Consider the following 16,605-nt stretch of genomic DNA (forward strand, 5'->3'; position numbering starts at 1 on the left):
ACATATAAAAATTATTTTATATACATACATAAATATTTTAAATTAAGCTATAGTTTACACTGAGTAAAACGCACGCTACTTAGTATACAGTTCTGTTGTGATAAACACATACAGTGGTGTAACCAACACTAATCAAAATACGGAACACCTCTGTCAACCCCCTAAAATGTCCCCTTTGTCCCCTCTAGAGTCGTCTACTTCCCTATGTTTAACCCCTGGCAACCACTGAACTATTTTTTGTCTCTATAGTTTTGCCTTTTCTGAAATGTCATACAAATGAAATCATACAGTCTGTAGCATTATGAGTCTGGCTTGTTTCATTTTGTATTGGCATTTGAATTGCATCCACCTTGCTGTAACGGCAATTTTTTCCATTCGATCTTTGAGCAATATTCCATTGTATGGGTGTATTGCAGTTTGTTTATCCGATCCCCCACTGAGGGACATTTGGGTTGTTTCCAGTTTGGGGTTACTAAAAATAAAGTCATTATAAACCTTTGTGTACAAGCTTTTGTGGGAACATAAGTTTTCATTTTCCTTGAGAAAATATCTAGGGGTTGGATTGCTAGGCCACGTGGTAAGTAGATGCTTAACTTTATGAAACCTGCCAAACTGTTTTCCACAGAGGCAGTACATTTTGCACGCCTACCAGAAATATATGAGAGTACCACCTGACCACAACTACATCCACATCAGCACTTGGTATCTTCCATTCTTACTTTATTTTTTCTTAGCCAAACATTTAAGTATATTCTGGTATCTCGTTTTTTATTTGAATTTTCCTAATGGCTATGATACTGATTATCTTTTCTACCATCTGCCATCTGTAAATCTTTGGTGAGGTGTCCAAATTTTATGCCCATCTTTAAATTGGATTGTTTGTTTCCTTATTGGTGAGTTTGAGGGCTGTATATATTCTGGATACAAATCCTTTCTATCTATATGATCTGTAAATATTTGCTCCTAGTCTGTGGCTTATCTTTTCATTCCCTTAACATTATCTATCAAAGAGCAGAAATCCTTAATTTTGATATAGTCCAAATTATCATTTTTTTTCTTTCATGGATCATGCTTTTGGTGTCATGTCTAAGAAATCTTTGTTTAACTCAAGGTCACAAAGATTTTCTTCTAGAAGTTTTATGGTTTTAGGTTTTATATTTAGGTCTCTGGTCCATCTTAATTTTTTTTTTTTTTTTTTTTTTTTGCGGTACGCGGGCCTCTCACTGTTGTGGCCTCTCCCGTTGCGGAGCACAGGCTCCGGACGCACAGGCTCAGCGGCCATGGCTCACGGGCCCAGCGGCTCTGCGGCATGTGGGATCTTCCCGGACCGGGGCATGAACCCGTTTCCCCTGCATCGGCAGGCGGACTCTCAACCACTGCACCACCAGGGAAGCCCCATCTTAATTTTTATATGTGGTTCAAGGTTTATTTTTTGCATAGAGACATCCAAGTTTTCTTTTCTTTCTTTCTTCCTTTTTTTTTTTTTTGGCTGCACCACGGCATGTGGGATCTTAGTTCCCCAAGCAGGGATCAAACCCATGCCCCCTGCATTGGAAGCATGGAGTCTTAACCACTGGACCACCAGGGAAGTCCCTAGACGTCCAATTCTTCCATCACCTTTCAGCAAAAAGACTATCCTTTCTCCCTCTGTGTCAAAATCATATCGATCATATACATGTGGGTTATTTCTGGGCTCTCTGTTCTATTACATTGATTTATATGCCTGTCCTTTCTTAAATGCCACACTGTCTTGATTGCTTTAGTGTAATAAAAAGTCTTGAAATCAGATGGTGATTGTTTGGGCTGTTCTAGATCTTTGCCATATAAATTTTAGAATCAGCTTTTAAAATTGTGCTGGGATTTTGATTGAGATTGCATTGAATCGGTAGAACTTCTTTGATTTTTTTCATCAATGTTTTGTAGTTGTCATCACACAGATCTTGCATATATTTTTTTAGATTATTACCAATATCATGGGTTTTGGTGATAGTGTAAATGGTATTCTTTTTATTTCAGTTTCTAATTATCATGCCAGTATATAGAAATACAACTGATTTTTGTATAATTGACCTTGTATCCTGCAACTTTGCTGACAAATTCTAGTAGCTTTTGTAGATTTTCTTTTTGTAGACGGTTATTTTTGGGGGGCGGGGGTTCCTACATGGCAAATCATGTTGTCTGTGAATAGAGATGGTTTTATTTCTTTATTTTCAATCTGTATGCACCCCGCCCCCGCTCCTTTTTGGTGTTATTGCACTAGCCAGGATCTCCAGTAAAATGTTGAATATTAGTGGCAAAAGTAGAGATCCCTGCCTTATTCTTAATCTTAGGGGGAAAGCATTCAGTCACTCACCATTGAATATAAAGTGAGCTGTAGGTTTTTGTAGACCCCATTACCAGGTTGAAGAAGTTTCCTTCTATTCTTGGTTTGCTGAGGGTTTTAATCATGAACAGATGTTAAATCCTATTTTTTCTGCATCTATTGCGATGATCATATTTTATTTTCTTTAGTCTATTGGTGAATTACATTGACTGATTTTCAAATGTTGAACCAGCTTTTCATTCCCCGCTAAACCTTACTTTGTCATGATGCACTATCCTTTTTTATATATTGCTGGATTTAGTTTGCTAGTGTTTTGTTAAGGATTTTTGCATATATGTTCATAAAGAATATCGGTTATGGCTTTCTTCTCTTGTAAATTATATGTCTGGTTTTAGAATTGGGCTAATGCTGGCCTCATAAAATGAGTTGGGAGTGTTCTGTCCTCTTCTGTTTTCTGGAAGAGTTTTTTAGAAATGGTATTATTTTTTTCTCTAAATGTTTGGTAGAATTTGCCAATGAAGCAATCTGGACCTGGAGTTTAATCTGTTGGAAGGTCTTAATACAATTTCAGTTTCTTTAATAGATATAATTTCAGTTTCTTTAACAGATAACCTGAATAGATCTAATCTGAATAGATAATCTATTCAGGTCATCTATTTCTTCTTGAGTGAACTTTGGTAGTTTTCATCTTAAGCAACTTGTCCATACCATCTAAGTTGTAGAATTCATGGACAAAACAGTTGTTCATAACATTCCTTTATTATCCTTTTTAATGTCTATAAAGTCTTAGTGATATCTCCTCTTTCATCTCTGATATTTGTAATTTGTGTTTTTTAAAGTTTTCCTTGGTCAGTTTGTCTAGAGGTTTGTATTAGTTATCTATTGCTGCATAGCACATCACCCCAAAACATAGTGACCTAAAACAACACACTCTTATTATCTCACAATTTCTCTGGGTTAGGCTGGAAATAGTTTAGTTAGTTGGTTCTGAATCAGCACCTCTCATCAGGCTACAGTCAAGATGTCAGCTGGAACTACAGTCATCAGGTTGGACTGAGGCTGGATGATCCACTTCCAAGCTCACTCATAGGACTATTGACCAGAGGCTTCAGTTCCTCACCATGTGGGTATGACATGGGAGCTGGCTTTCCCCAGAGTGAATGATCCAAGGGGAGAGAGTGAGAGAGAGGGTCTAAGACTCTTGGAAGTAGAATGCCATGCCTTCTGCCATATGCTATTGCTTACAAGGACCAACCCTCAGACAATGTAGGAGGTGACTACAAAGGTTATGAGTTTCAGGAGGCAGGGATCCTTGGGGGCCATCACAAGCTGGCTTCCACAGGGTTTAACAATTTTATTGATCTGTTCAAAGAACGAGCTTATGGTTTCTTTGATTTATCTTTATTATGTTCCTCTTCTTGATTTTATTGACTTCTGCTCTTATCCTTATTATTCCCTTCTTTCCACAGATAGATAAATCTTACCGAGAAGATGTATATGACCTCTTTCCCGGGACATTCCAAACCATTGAACTGTTTGTGGATCACCCAGGGACATGGTTATTACATTGTCATGTATCTGACCACATCCATGCTGGCATGGAGACAACCTACACAGTCCTTCGAAACATCGGTACTGTTATCTGTCGGTGATGCTGACTTAGATAGCACCAGGCTTCCTGTAGACCCTGAAAATAGGAGGCATGAGAACATAGGAGGCATGAGCTCCCCAAGGAGCTCAGAGTCAAGTAAGAGAGACAGACATTTAACCATAATAGAATATGACACATGCCAAGATAGAGTGCAGAGTGCAGGGTTCAGTGACAGCAGCAGGAGGCAATGATTAACAGTTTGGACACATGAGCCAAGGTTCCATAGATGAATCTTAACAGGTGAGCAGAAGCTTGCAATGTGGATGGGGTATGAACAGCATGTGTACTGGCATGAAGTAGCACAGTGAGTATCCAACAAAGACTTACAGATACTGGTGGGATAAAGTCTTTGTTGGTGAAATGACATAACTCCTGAAACAACTCATGTCATGAAAAGAATCTACTCCTATTGTTTGTAAACCATCCAATTGTCTTCTTTGTCCAGACAACAGGATTCCTTACTCCACCAAGCCTCCTTCTGGAGCGTCCCACCCGGCCACAGCGCCCTCTAATGGTATTGATACCCTCCCCCAATCCTGCACGTGAATGGTCAGTATTCACTCCCCAGGGAAAGGCAGAGGCCTGACACCTTACTTTTCTTTTGCGCAGAAGAACCTGGCAAGGAGCAGCTCTACTTCTTCGGCAAGAATCTGGGTCCCAGAGGAGCCAAAGCAGCCTTGGTCATCCTTTTCATCATCGGACTCCTCCTTCTGGTTGTCACGGTGATTCTCTCCCTCACACTGTGCTCTGCAAGGAAGCGGGTGGCATATCAGGAAGTCCAGTCCTGTGCGCTCCCCACGGATGCTCTGTGACCTGCTCGTCTTCCTCAGTAGGGAAAATGGACCAGGTTCGCGTTCACCAAGGAAGTCTGACACTGTTCCTGGATCAGGCTCTGATCCTCTGGAACACGTTCAAAGCAATTTGCTTTTATTTATTTATTTTTAAGGGGCTGTGAATAATCCTCAGGATAAAACAGAGAAAAGGAAGGGTGGGCATGACTGAGAAAACTGACCCAGTCTGTTCTCTGAATGAATTCGCTGAAGTGGGAAGACCCTCTGAAAGATATCTTTGTTTTCTTTCTTTCATAATTCTTAGATTAGATAGTGCTTCCTTAACAAGCCGTCAAATTCTCTAGATGGACAATTTCGGGAAAGAGTTACCCTGCGTCAGACATCTAACTTGAACGGCGCTGATTTTTCAATGTTGTTATGTAACATGCTTCCCTTAGTGGTTCCAGGAAAAATAACTTTCTGAGGAGTTCATGAAAATGTCTAAATCAGTATCTGCTGATAGAATTTGACCAAATGAAATTTTTGGAGGTTTTAGCCAGCTCCCCTGGCATTTTCCTCTTTCATATAAATAGCTTGTGCACTGTTTGCTATAAAAGGCAGAGTTATATGCATTTTTTAAAATTCTGCCTGTAGAGATGCAAACCTGTAGAGATACTTAAATGTTTACGACTCACTTCATGTTACACATTTTTACAAGATGTTTCTGTGGCAATGCTTGTATTTTCAAAAATCAGCTGGAGAATTTGTATTTGTATTTCAGAATGTGGAGGGCTGGGATCTGAAATAGCAGGCTAGTTCTCCCACTGTGAGTCAAGACACTCCCTGAGAGTTTAGTGGGAGCTTCTAAGGGGAGGGAGGACTTTGCAGGAGGCAAGTCTGACCTTGAATCTTGAGTCTGATTTTTCATTCAGTTAGGAGGATCTTCCCCAGTCTCCATCTTTTATGGAATAAAGACAGTCTCATCATGTAAAAAAACACCAGGAAGAATTAGTCGATGCAGCTGACTGGCTGGGAGGAGAAGGGATCTCACAAAATCCTTGAGTCCATGCCTCTTAAAAACATAGCCTCTGATGGGAAGAGGAGAGAAAAGAAAAGGCAAAATTGTCCTGGTGGCAATTTTTCAAACCAACAAGTCAGCTCTGAGATATGTATTACAGTTTTCAAGTCTCAAATACAAAATAAAATATTGAACAACTAAACTCAACCCATTACGAGGCAATCCATACTCTCTATATGCATGCCTAAGCTTTAGGTGTAAGATTGATAAAAGCAACATTTATTACTAGACTGAGAAATTGCCTTTAGCCCACGCTGCTGCCAGATGAGTGATACTAGTCCATCTGCCTTAACAGTGGATCATTTGGCTGTCCAGGTGAACAAGTAGGACCTAAAAAATACTCTGGTGGAGGGACTTTTCATACCTTCTCATCTTCATCTTGGTGAGGGGAAACAGGTATTTTGATATAGGCTATAGTCTTACATAAAACAGGATGCGAATGCTAATAGTTCTGTTCATAATCTGCTTGAATGTCATATCAAACATGGTACCCAAGGATTTTGAATTCCAGCCTGCTAACCACTGGTAATGAGATTTTGTAGTACGTGCTCTACAGTTTTCAGACATGTGTAGGCTGTATAATTTCATAATAATAATCATGACAAATGACAGACTTATAACTCACCTAGACAACAAATTATTTAGTTATAAGTTTTTTCCTTTTCTCTTAGGTTATTTTTTTAATGAAAATGAAACCACAAAGTAGTTTGATTATACCGTTTCTCTTTTTAATAAAGTTTCACATATCATAAAGATGGCTATTTGCATGTTTTTTTTCCAACCCCCTACCCCAGGTACAGTGATAGGTAATTTATTTTACCTGGAGCAGACGTTTAGTTAAAGGAGAATTATCTTTTAGATATTTACCAACTATCCTAGTTATACTCGTTAGAAGAAATGAAACAAAGTAACAATATATCTCTACAGATAACACACTCTCCCCAGACATTGTTTCCTCAAATGTACCACATTTCTTCATTCTAATCAACCACATTTATACACATCTTTTCCTCCTGTTACAACAGAAGAAGTGTCCCTGCTCCTAGCAGGGCCAATCTCTCCCTTAACTCTGGACCTCATCCCTTCTTGCTTTCCCAAGAACTTCATTCCCTCACTTTTCAGTTTTCCCTCTTGCATGAAGTCATCAAAAATACCCTTCATTAAAAATAGAAAACAAACAAAGAGCCATTGCCTTTAACTCCATAACCTCCTCCAACCCAGCTTCTCTGGGCCCTTGATAGCAGAACTGAAAGTACTGCCCACACATTGTCTATATCACCTCACCCTATGCATCCCTCCACCCATTCCAATGGCTTCCCATCTAGAGGGCCCTGCCCCACCCCGACTTTGCGTCCCAATCTGCTGTTATCAAAACCATAAGAACCATAATAATCATAATGGAAATGATTCCGTTTCCTGTGGCTTCTTCCCCATCTTTATTTTACTTGACATCTCAGTAACCATTGGCAGCTCCTTGCTTTTAGACCCCCTCTAGTTCCTTGGCTCTACAACATGACCTGCCAGCCTTGCTTCTTCCTCAGTGGCTATTCCCTCTCAGTCTCTTGCTAGGTCCTTCTTCTCCCTCTGACTTAAATGTTAGCATGACCCAGGGCTTGAACTGGGCCCTTTACTCCCTTTTGCCCTCTGGGGTGTGCTGAATAATATCTCCATAGATTCCATGTCCCTGAACCTGTGAATGTTATCTTATATAGCAAAAAGACTTTGTAGCTATGACTAAGTTAAAAATCTTGAGATGGGAAGTTTATCCTGGATTACCTAGATTGGCCCTAAATGTAATCACAAATGTTCTTATAAGATAGAGACAGAGGGAGATTTGACTACAGAAGGAGGCTTTGTGACAACTGAAGTAAGATGCTGAGCTGCTAGCTTTGGAGATGGAGGAATGCTGCTCTAAAAGCTGGACATATATACACTACCAAACGTAAAATAGATAGCTAGTGGGAAGCAGCCGCATGGCACAGGGAGATCAGCTCGGTGCTTTGTGACCACCTAGAGAGGTGGGATAGGGAGGGTGGGAGGGAGGGAGATGCAAGAGGGAACATATGTATATGTATAACGGATTCACTCTGTTATAAAGCAGAAACTAACACACCATTGTAAAGCAATTATACGCCAATAAAGATGTTAAAAAAAAAAATAAAGCTGGAAAAGGCATGGGAATGCATTCCCCACAAGAGCCTCCGGAGGGAGCTTTGTCCTGCTGGCACCTTGATTTTATTCCATTGAAACCGATTTCGGACTTCAGATTTCCAGAACCGTTAGAGGATAAACGTGTGCCACGAAGTTTGTGGTAATTTGTTACACCCTCTCCATAGGTTATTTCACTCATCCTCATGGATCTGAAAACCACCTTTATGCTAATAAATTCAAAATGTGTTCCTCCTTGGGTTGCAAACTACAAGTCCTATTCAAGCAGATCACGGTAGCAGTCCCCTAACCAGTCTCTCCCTTTGTCACTCCTGTCCCTTCCAGCCACAGTCCACACAGCTGCAGCAGTGTTCTTCCACATCTGATCACATCACTTCCCTGGTGAATCTCCTTTACTGTCTTGCCACTTCACTTTCAATAATATCTACACTCCTTACCTTCGTCAGTAAGACTCAGACCGATTTGGCTGCCCAACATGTCCACCTCTCCAACTTTATCTCTGGCTCTTCTCTGCTCCAGCTTTTATCAGTTCCTGTGCCCTGCTAGTTCCTTCTTGCCTCAGAGCCTTTGCACCTACCGCTTTCTGTGCCTGGAATGCTCTTTCTCTCTAGCACCCTCATCCCCTTTCCTGCCTTTCCTACTTCAGATGTGAGCTCCCCAGACTGCCCTTTCTAAAGTGTTATTTCCAATTTCCATTATTTTCCTTTGTAGCACATATCACGGGACATATCCATTTTACTCGTTAGTTTGATTTTTGTCTGCTTCTTTGACTGAAATGTAGGCTCCATGGAAGCAAGGACCCCAGACCTGTTTTGCTCACTGCTGCATCCCCAGCACAGACCATAGTGTAGATACATAATAGTTGCTCAGCAAATATTACTTGAATGAATAAATGAATATATAAACTGAACAGGCAGAACAGGGCTTAACTATCTTGACTTTGACTATTTTGGTCATGAAAGAGCTCATATTCAAATGTCAATTGTCGAGGATACCAAGCAAACAAAAACCAGTTCTGGCACCATAGCTGTGAAGCCCACAGCTGCTTTGGCCTTCTAACTACTGACACTGGGACAAGGAGTGGGGGAAGGGAGGATTTGGAGGAGGATGTGTTATTTAATCCCTAAATGCATGTTATAATTATAAAAAGCAATGTCATCAAAAATAAGGAAATCCTAAGAAATTTTCACGGCTAAGGGGAGCTAATGAGACAAGACAACGAAAAATAATATGGTATCCCTGTATGGGATCCTAGAACAGAAGAAGGATAGTAGGTAAAAATTAAGGAAATCTCAATAAACTAGACTTTAATTAATATAAATTTATCAATATTGGTTTGTTAATTGTACCAAATGTACCATATAGGGGAAACCGCTACAGGTGTCTTGTACCATCTACTCAATTTTTCTGTAAATCTGCAACTGTTCTAAAAATTAAAGTTTATTTTTTAAAAAAGCAACATTATACATACTGTCATGTGACACCTTAAACTCCTGAGATTGGTAGTGACAGCTATTAAAAGCTAAGTGCCCTGGGGAGGGGGAAGGGTAAACTGGGACAACGTGAGAGGGTGGCATGGACATATATACACTACCAAATGTAAAATAGATAGCTAGTGGGAAGCAGCCGCATAGCACAGGGAGGTCAGCTCGGTGCTGTGTGACCACCTAAAGGGGTGGGATAGGGTGGGTGGGAGGGGAATGCAAGAGGGAGGGCATATGGGGATATATGTATATGTATTACTGATTCACTTTGTTATACAGCAGAAACTAACACAACAATGTAAAGCAATTATACTCCAATAAAGAAGTTAAAAAAAAATCTGCCATGATGTGGCAGGCACTGTTACATATATGATCACATGTAATCCTTAGAACAACCCAATGAGGTAGGCGGTCTTACCCTTATTTGGCAAATGAGGACATTGAGACTTAGAGATTCTCAGTGATATACCCTTGGTCACATAGCAAGTAAGTAGCCAGTCCAGGAGTTGAACCCAGGCCCTTACTTTCTCATTTCCTGCCAGAGAAACTTGGCACACATTGGATTATTCGATCTGATTTTTGCAGTAGGAAAAATGGCTCCTTTAACCACCACTTTTTTTTTTTTTTAATCAGGATAATCTTTATTGATATGCTCGGCGGTACCTTGTTAATACGGTCACGTTGTCGTTGTGGCTGAGGTAATGGGGAGAGCCCCGCCCAGCGCCGGCCCAGGCCCTGGGGGTGGGGGGTGGGGTTGGCTTGGAGGAGACCTGGTTATTCCACTGATACCGACCAGAGTTCTTGGCCTTCCCCAATCAATAGAAATTGACTAGAGGCCAGACAAGAAATTCAGGAAGGCTTTATTGCGGCCGCTGCTGTAGCAGGGGGAAGTGAGAGCAAACCACAGGTTCCCCTGCTTGCTTGCTCTCATATGGGGTGAGGGTAGGGGTGTGTCCAGGGGTCAGGCCAGAGGGGTGGCTTGGGTGTCTTGCCCATCCCTTAGGTGGTGCTGTGTGCAGGAGGCATGCGCAGTACCCTGCTTTTGCTCCCAACACCCTGTTTTTGTTCCCTGCTCTTCAGAAGTGGCAGCTGAGTTGTTTTTGTTTTTGTCTTTTGTATCTTTTGGTCCAGAATTTGCCTCAACTGTGCATGCACACAGTTATTTTTAGTCCCATAGAGTTTCTTTGTATTTTGTAGCTTGAGGAGAGGTATGTCCACCTGCAAGCTTTGCAGCACTGCAGCAAAGGGTCCCAGGTCCCAGGGCTATCTCACCACCACCCCCAGCTCCCTCCTGAGTTGTCCCGCCACCCCCCAGGCCCTTCACAGGCCAGCATCCCAGGCCCAAGAGAAAATCAACCAGAAAAATTAATTCTTCTTCTCTCAGCTGAGCACCTAATGTAGGGGAGAGGGGCGGCTCCAGGCCTTTCTGGCCAGGGGCTCCACTAGGGTCATGGTCAGCCCCTCCCCAGCCAGTGCCCTGATGATGCCATCTGGGGCACCGGGTGGGAGAGGTGCTGAGCCTCACAGCATGCGGACAGGAGGCTGGGGGTGTACCACCACTCTTTTCTGCGCCATTCATGTCTGTTCTCAAAGACAAGGGGCCAGTTTGGGCTCTGATTACTTCTCATGTGCAAAATTTCAGCAGCCTCTTACCTGGCCTCTCCACCTCCACTCTGCATTTCAATCCACTCTACATGTGGCTGGAAGACATCTTTCTAAAGCGCAGCTCTCTGTATATTACTCCCGTCCAAAACCTCTCTAATGCCTACTGAAAAAAAAATTCCAGGCTACCTTCTCCGGCCCCAACCCCTTCACTTTTGTCTCCCTCACCTTCCTCTTCCCTATACCAGTGTCAGAGGTCTCCACTTCCCATTTCCTAATGGGAAGGTCTCCACTTCCTATTTCCCACTTTCACTCCCTCCTAGAAAGTTCCTGTGCCAGCTCTGCCTGCCACAAACGGACGCATCCCACCAGGCCCCATCTTTTTATGCACACCCCTTGGCATACCCCACATTTCTCAATATTACTTACACTTTCTAACCTGTATCATAGTTAATTGTGCACATACCTTATTTCTCTTACTAAGCCATGAGATCTTTAAGGAAATGGAATGCGTCACTTCATCTTTGCTTCCCCATCCATCGAGCCCACACCTGGCCCATCACTACCCTCTAATACATGCGTTGAATGTATGGCAAAATGAATGTAAGTTGGGCCACCTGTTTTTAAACAATTTTCAAAGTGAAAGATTTTCATCTTCCTTCATTTAATAAACCTTTATTAAAATACCTACTATGTGTCAGGCATTTGTGCTAAGTGCTGGAGATGAGAGTGGTTGGTATACATGGGTGCAGACCTGCCCTCATGAAGCTTACCATATAAAGGGGGAGACAAATGTTAAATAAATGGACAAACACATATTTGTTGAATTATAATTGTGATTTTCATTAAGAAGGAAAAATAGAGGGCAACAGTAATGGATAACATTTACATAGCACTCATCAATTGCCGGGCAATGTCCTAGGCGCTTTACACATATTAACTCTTTTTTTTTTTGTTTGTTTGCGGTACGCGGGCCTCTCACTGTTGTGGCCTCTCCCGTTGCGGAGCACAGGCTCCGGACGCGCAGGCTCAGTGGCCATGGCTCACGGGCCCAGCCGCTCCGCGGCATGTGGGATCTTCCCGGACCGGGGCACGAACCCGTGTCCCCTGCATCGGCAGGCAGACTCCCAACCACTGTGCCACGAGGGAAGCCCTATATTAACTCTTTTGATCTTTATCTCAATCCTAAGCAGTATAAACACTTTACAGATGAAAAAACTGAGGTACAGGAGGGGCAAGTAACTTTCCCAAGGCCCACAGCTAGTATTACAAGAATATTTAACAAAGGGACCTAATCTAGTTTAGCATTTTCAGGGAAGACTCTCCTGGGAAGTGACAACCAGTAGAAATCAGGAGGGTGAATCTGAGTTGGCCAGGCAAAGAGGCTACCGTGGAAGTGTTTTGGGCAGGGGAAGGTCTGGAGGAGGCATGGGGCTGGCTAACTTGAAGAACTGACTGGAAAGTAGTGAAGCTGATAAGGCAGGCAGTGGCCATGGTAAGAAATTTGGATCTTATCCTAAAAACAATGTACACTTTAAGTAGGGGAGTGAAAGGATCAGACAGGAGCTTTTAAAAGCTCCCTCTGGCAGCCATGGGGGAGAATGGCTTGCGGGCCTGCAGGGTACATAACCTGTATGCGGTTAGGAGACAGGATGGCGGCAAGGAGCGTTGGCAGCGCAGGTGGAGAAAAACTATGAGATTTTCTACATTTAGGAGAGAGACGCCGCAGGATTTGGAAATTGGTTATGGCACCTGGGGAGAGACTGCAATGTTCCACAGGGCCCTCCAGTTTTCTGCTTTGGGCATCCCGGTGGATGGCGGCGCACTGAGCAAGATGGGGAAGACTGGAGTTCAGGTTGAGACAAGCATAAGGATTGCGGTCCTGGCCATTGTGTGGTCCTGGTCTTGTGAGTCATCTAAGTGGAGAGTGGTGCAGGCCATTGGATGAGGGTTCAGAGGGCAGGGCAGGGTGGAGATGTACATATGGCAGTTGAGGGCACAAAGAAGAGGCTTGCGTGCACGGACCTGCCCATGTACAAAGAGCAGAAAGCGCAGCCCAGCCCCAAGGAGCCCTCACGTTCAAAGGTGCTGTCTGCCCCAAATGTTGCTGATTAGAGCGTCTCTTGACTATTTCTCAGCATCCACTACCTGAAAGTCGTTCAGAAGTAGCTCTCCCCCAACACCCGCTTCCCGCAGACACCCACTGCTGGCTCCCAGACCGAGGCTCCCACGGGGAAAGCAGGAGGCTAAGCACAGACACCTGAGACCTAGTCAGACGCAGGGCTCACCACCACTGACCCCGCGCCTCCCAGTCCCGCAGTGCTTCTGGAAGAGTCCAGCGTTCCCTCTTCCGCACCGGCTTGGTCTAACCCGCTCGATAGCCCTTTAGGGCCCCGTTGCTCTTTGAAGCGTTTGCACCTCCTTTTAACCTGATTCCGCCACGTAGAAATGTTGGGGGTGAGGCGTAAAAGGGGGCCATCCTGTCCACTGGGTAACAGGTCGCTTTCAGAAATGATTTCAAAAATCCCGGGTGCCAGGAAGTGGAGAGAATGAGGTTGGGAGAGGCGCGAGGATTTGACGAGGTACCGCTCGCCGGGAAGTTCCCTTTGCTGGGGGTGGATCCCAGTGTCGCGGGATGCTGCCGCGCCCACCCGCCCCGCGTCGCCTCAGCTTCCGGAAACTCCAAGTCGCCAGGGCGCAGCGGCAGAGCCGCGGCGAGGCTAGCGCTTTGTTCCGCGGTTGAGTCTCGCGTCCTCGGGCGCGCGCATCCCGGGGACCTGCGGGTGCGGCTCTGCCCCAGGCCCGCGGCGGAGGAGCAGGCGCGATCCCGTGCGCCCGAAGCAATCCCGGGACCCGCCAGGCCAGGCCCCCAGAGAAGACAGCTGCGGCGCTTCGAGACACAAAGACCAGTGGGATGTGGAAGCAAACGGGGAGCCGGCAAAGGGAAAGCGAAAGCCGCGGGCCCAGTCAGTAACCGGGTGAAGGCACCGCGCCGCCCTCCCGACGCCGGCGGTACCCGGGCCTGCCCTTGCGAGCCTTCCTGGCCCAGCCCCGTGCGCCGCAGCCATGGCCATTGCTCACCTGGCCACCGAGTACGTCTTCTCAGACTTTTTGCTGAAGGAGCCCTCGGAGCCCAAGTTCAAGGGGCTGCGGCTGGAGCTGGCCGTGGACAAGATGGTCACGTGCATCGCCGTGGGGTTGCCGCTGCTGCTCATCTCGCTGGCCTTCGCACAGGAAATCTCGATAGGTAAGGCCCGGGGACAGCGGCACCGGGGCGGGCTGGGCCGGCGTTATCAGAGGTGCCCGGGTCTCTGGCGAGAAGTGATTTAACCGCGCGTCCCTGGCGGTGGCCGCCGTTGTCATGGGCGTGAACGTTGGGAAGGAAGGTAGCCCGAGTTGATGGGCCGAAGCATTCTTTGTTCGCGTGCTCCCTTCCCCGCCCCCCCCCCTTGCTGTGGACCCTTCTCGCATCCCTGCTACCCATTTCTGTTCCCTGCTGCCCACTGATCCCGGCTCTGGCTTAGTGTTCAAGTCCCACTCTTAAGACCGGCGCCGTTGTCACCAGATTTGCCTCTCTTTTCCCTCCCACACATTTCTGCGGTCACCCAAAATTTGTATCAGAGAAGCTCCCGAGTGGCTAATCGGAGGACGTGAAGACAAGTAGCCCATGAAAAGTGCTTTCTCCCTTATCATACATTTAGTTGATGTGTACTGAGACTTTAGCTCTGCAGGGTTGTGAGTGATGGGAAATAACTGCTCTTGGCCAGTATTAGAAGGGATACCCAAATCCTCTACCTGGACGGCCTTATTTTGAATGTGAGATGAACGAGCCCTTTCTTGTAAACTCTCCTTTATCCTAATAATAGTTCTGTGAGATTCAGAGAGTCTGGTGGTTTGGTCAGGATCACGTGGCTAATAAGCAGCTGGTCTTCCTCATCATCTCTTCTGACTTTGAGCGCAGGAGAGAGTGTCTGTGAGTCAAGAGGAAGGCCGTGTATGAGGCTAGACACAGCTCTGTGGGGAAGGAGGCCGGTGGGGCTGGACAATGGGGAAAGCTTATGTGAAAGATTGGGCTGGCGCTGAGCCCCTGCCTGTGGGTGGGATTTGGATAAGCAGAGGTGAGACCTTTGCCAAGATTTTGGGATGTTAAAGAATAGTACGTGTTCCTGGAAGGAGAGAAACAGTGAGGAGTGTCCGAACTGAGGCAGGAGGATTAGTCAGGGTTCCTGGAATATGAGAGTGAATAAGGGCCTGGGTTAGTGAGAACAGAGGAGTACAGACTTGATGGTTTAAAAAGTGCAAAGTTGGGCTTCCCTGGTGGCGCAGTGGTTGAGAGTCTGCCTGCCGATGCAGGGGACACGGGTTCGTGCCCCGGTTCGGGAAGATCCCACATGCCGTGGAGCGGCTAGGCCCTTGAGCCATGGCCGCTGAGCCTGCGCGTCCGGAACCTGTGCTCCGCAACGGGAGAGGCCACAACAGTGAGAGGCCCGCGAACCGCAAAATAAATAAATAAAAAGTACAAAGTTATTATTTGAGCAGAGGCTGGACTGGTTGAAAACAGCCCTTAATAAGTAATAACCTGAGGGTACATGTAGGGTCTGTGAAAGAGGGGAGTTGGAGCTAGGGAGGATGCCATAAAGATGAGGCATCAGCTGAGGTCTTGTGCGAGGGTGGGTGCCAAGACTAGAAGGGAAAGGATGGGAAATTTCCAAGATCAAGGAGTAATAATCCACTCTTGGCCCCTAGCTTTTCATCGGCCACAAAGGGCCGAGACTGATCAGAGGTATCAGAAAGGCTGCAGGCCTGGGTGATTGGAGAATGATATTGATGGAAATGGTGAAGTTGAGGGAAGAGTTGGTTAGAAAAAGGTTACAGTGAGCTTGATTTTGTGATCCACACCGCTAAGCTGTTCAACTTGGCAGGAAGCCGCCAAATTCATTTTGGAAGGTAGTCTTCAGTTTTCCTTGTCATTGGGCAGGCATAGATATAGTCAAGGCTTTCCCTCCGCCTTCCAGATGGCCGGGAGTTGAGGCTTCCGGTTGGAAGGAAAACCACCAAGTAGCATGGGTCCTGGAGATAATCTTTCCCTTCAGCAAATGTTTCTTGAGTACCAGCTGTGGGCTGGACCCAGTGCTGGGCACTGAGGACCCAGGAGTCAGGGAGCCATGGACCCTGTCATGGGGGAGCAGCCATCTGATGCCAGGAGGGAGGACTGGTTACCGTTCATGATGAGCCCCGTTCAGTTGCCCCACTTGACTTATAAGCATAGGTTGTATTGCAAGTACCTCAAATTTCCTTTTGCAGTCATTTCCTTTCGCGGTATTTTTATGGCAAGGAAGAATCTGTGTTTGAAATGTTGAAAGGCTCAGTGGAAGGTGGATGAGTGTCATTCCATGTGGCTGCATAGAACACAGGAATGTCGCCATATGGTAGGTGCAGGAGGTCAGAGTTCTGTGCCACAGAAGGACCTTCATTTCTACCACACCTGTCCCCAGATGCCTCTAGAGGTGCAGCCCCTTTCCCCTGGA

General features: G+C 45.3%; 2 protein-coding genes across 2 annotated transcripts in view; both read left to right on the plus strand.

Annotated features, from left to right (window-relative positions):
* Positions 1-6,559, plus strand: part of HEPHL1 (hephaestin like 1) — a 166,878-nt gene extending 160,319 nt beyond the window's left edge. The window contains exons 17-19 of the mRNA XM_067750712.1: positions 3,793-3,955; positions 4,420-4,488; positions 4,584-6,559. Of these exons, the coding sequence (XP_067606813.1) occupies positions 3,793-3,955; positions 4,420-4,488; positions 4,584-4,786 (435 nt within the window). The 3' untranslated portion in view covers positions 4,787-6,559. The remainder of the gene's footprint in view (positions 1-3,792; positions 3,956-4,419; positions 4,489-4,583) is intronic.
* Positions 6,560-13,745: 7,186 nt separating this feature from the next.
* PANX1 (pannexin 1) overlaps positions 13,746-16,605 on the plus strand; it is a 39,556-nt gene continuing 36,696 nt past the window's right edge. The window contains exon 1 of the mRNA XM_067750725.1: positions 13,746-14,324. Coding sequence (XP_067606826.1) covers positions 14,144-14,324 — 181 coding nt within the window. The 5' untranslated portion in view covers positions 13,746-14,143. The remainder of the gene's footprint in view (positions 14,325-16,605) is intronic.

Source organism: Pseudorca crassidens, chromosome 9 (assembly GCF_039906515.1).
Source record: "Pseudorca crassidens isolate mPseCra1 chromosome 9, mPseCra1.hap1, whole genome shotgun sequence".
In the NCBI taxonomy this organism is placed as follows: domain Eukaryota; kingdom Metazoa; phylum Chordata; class Mammalia; order Artiodactyla; family Delphinidae; genus Pseudorca; species Pseudorca crassidens.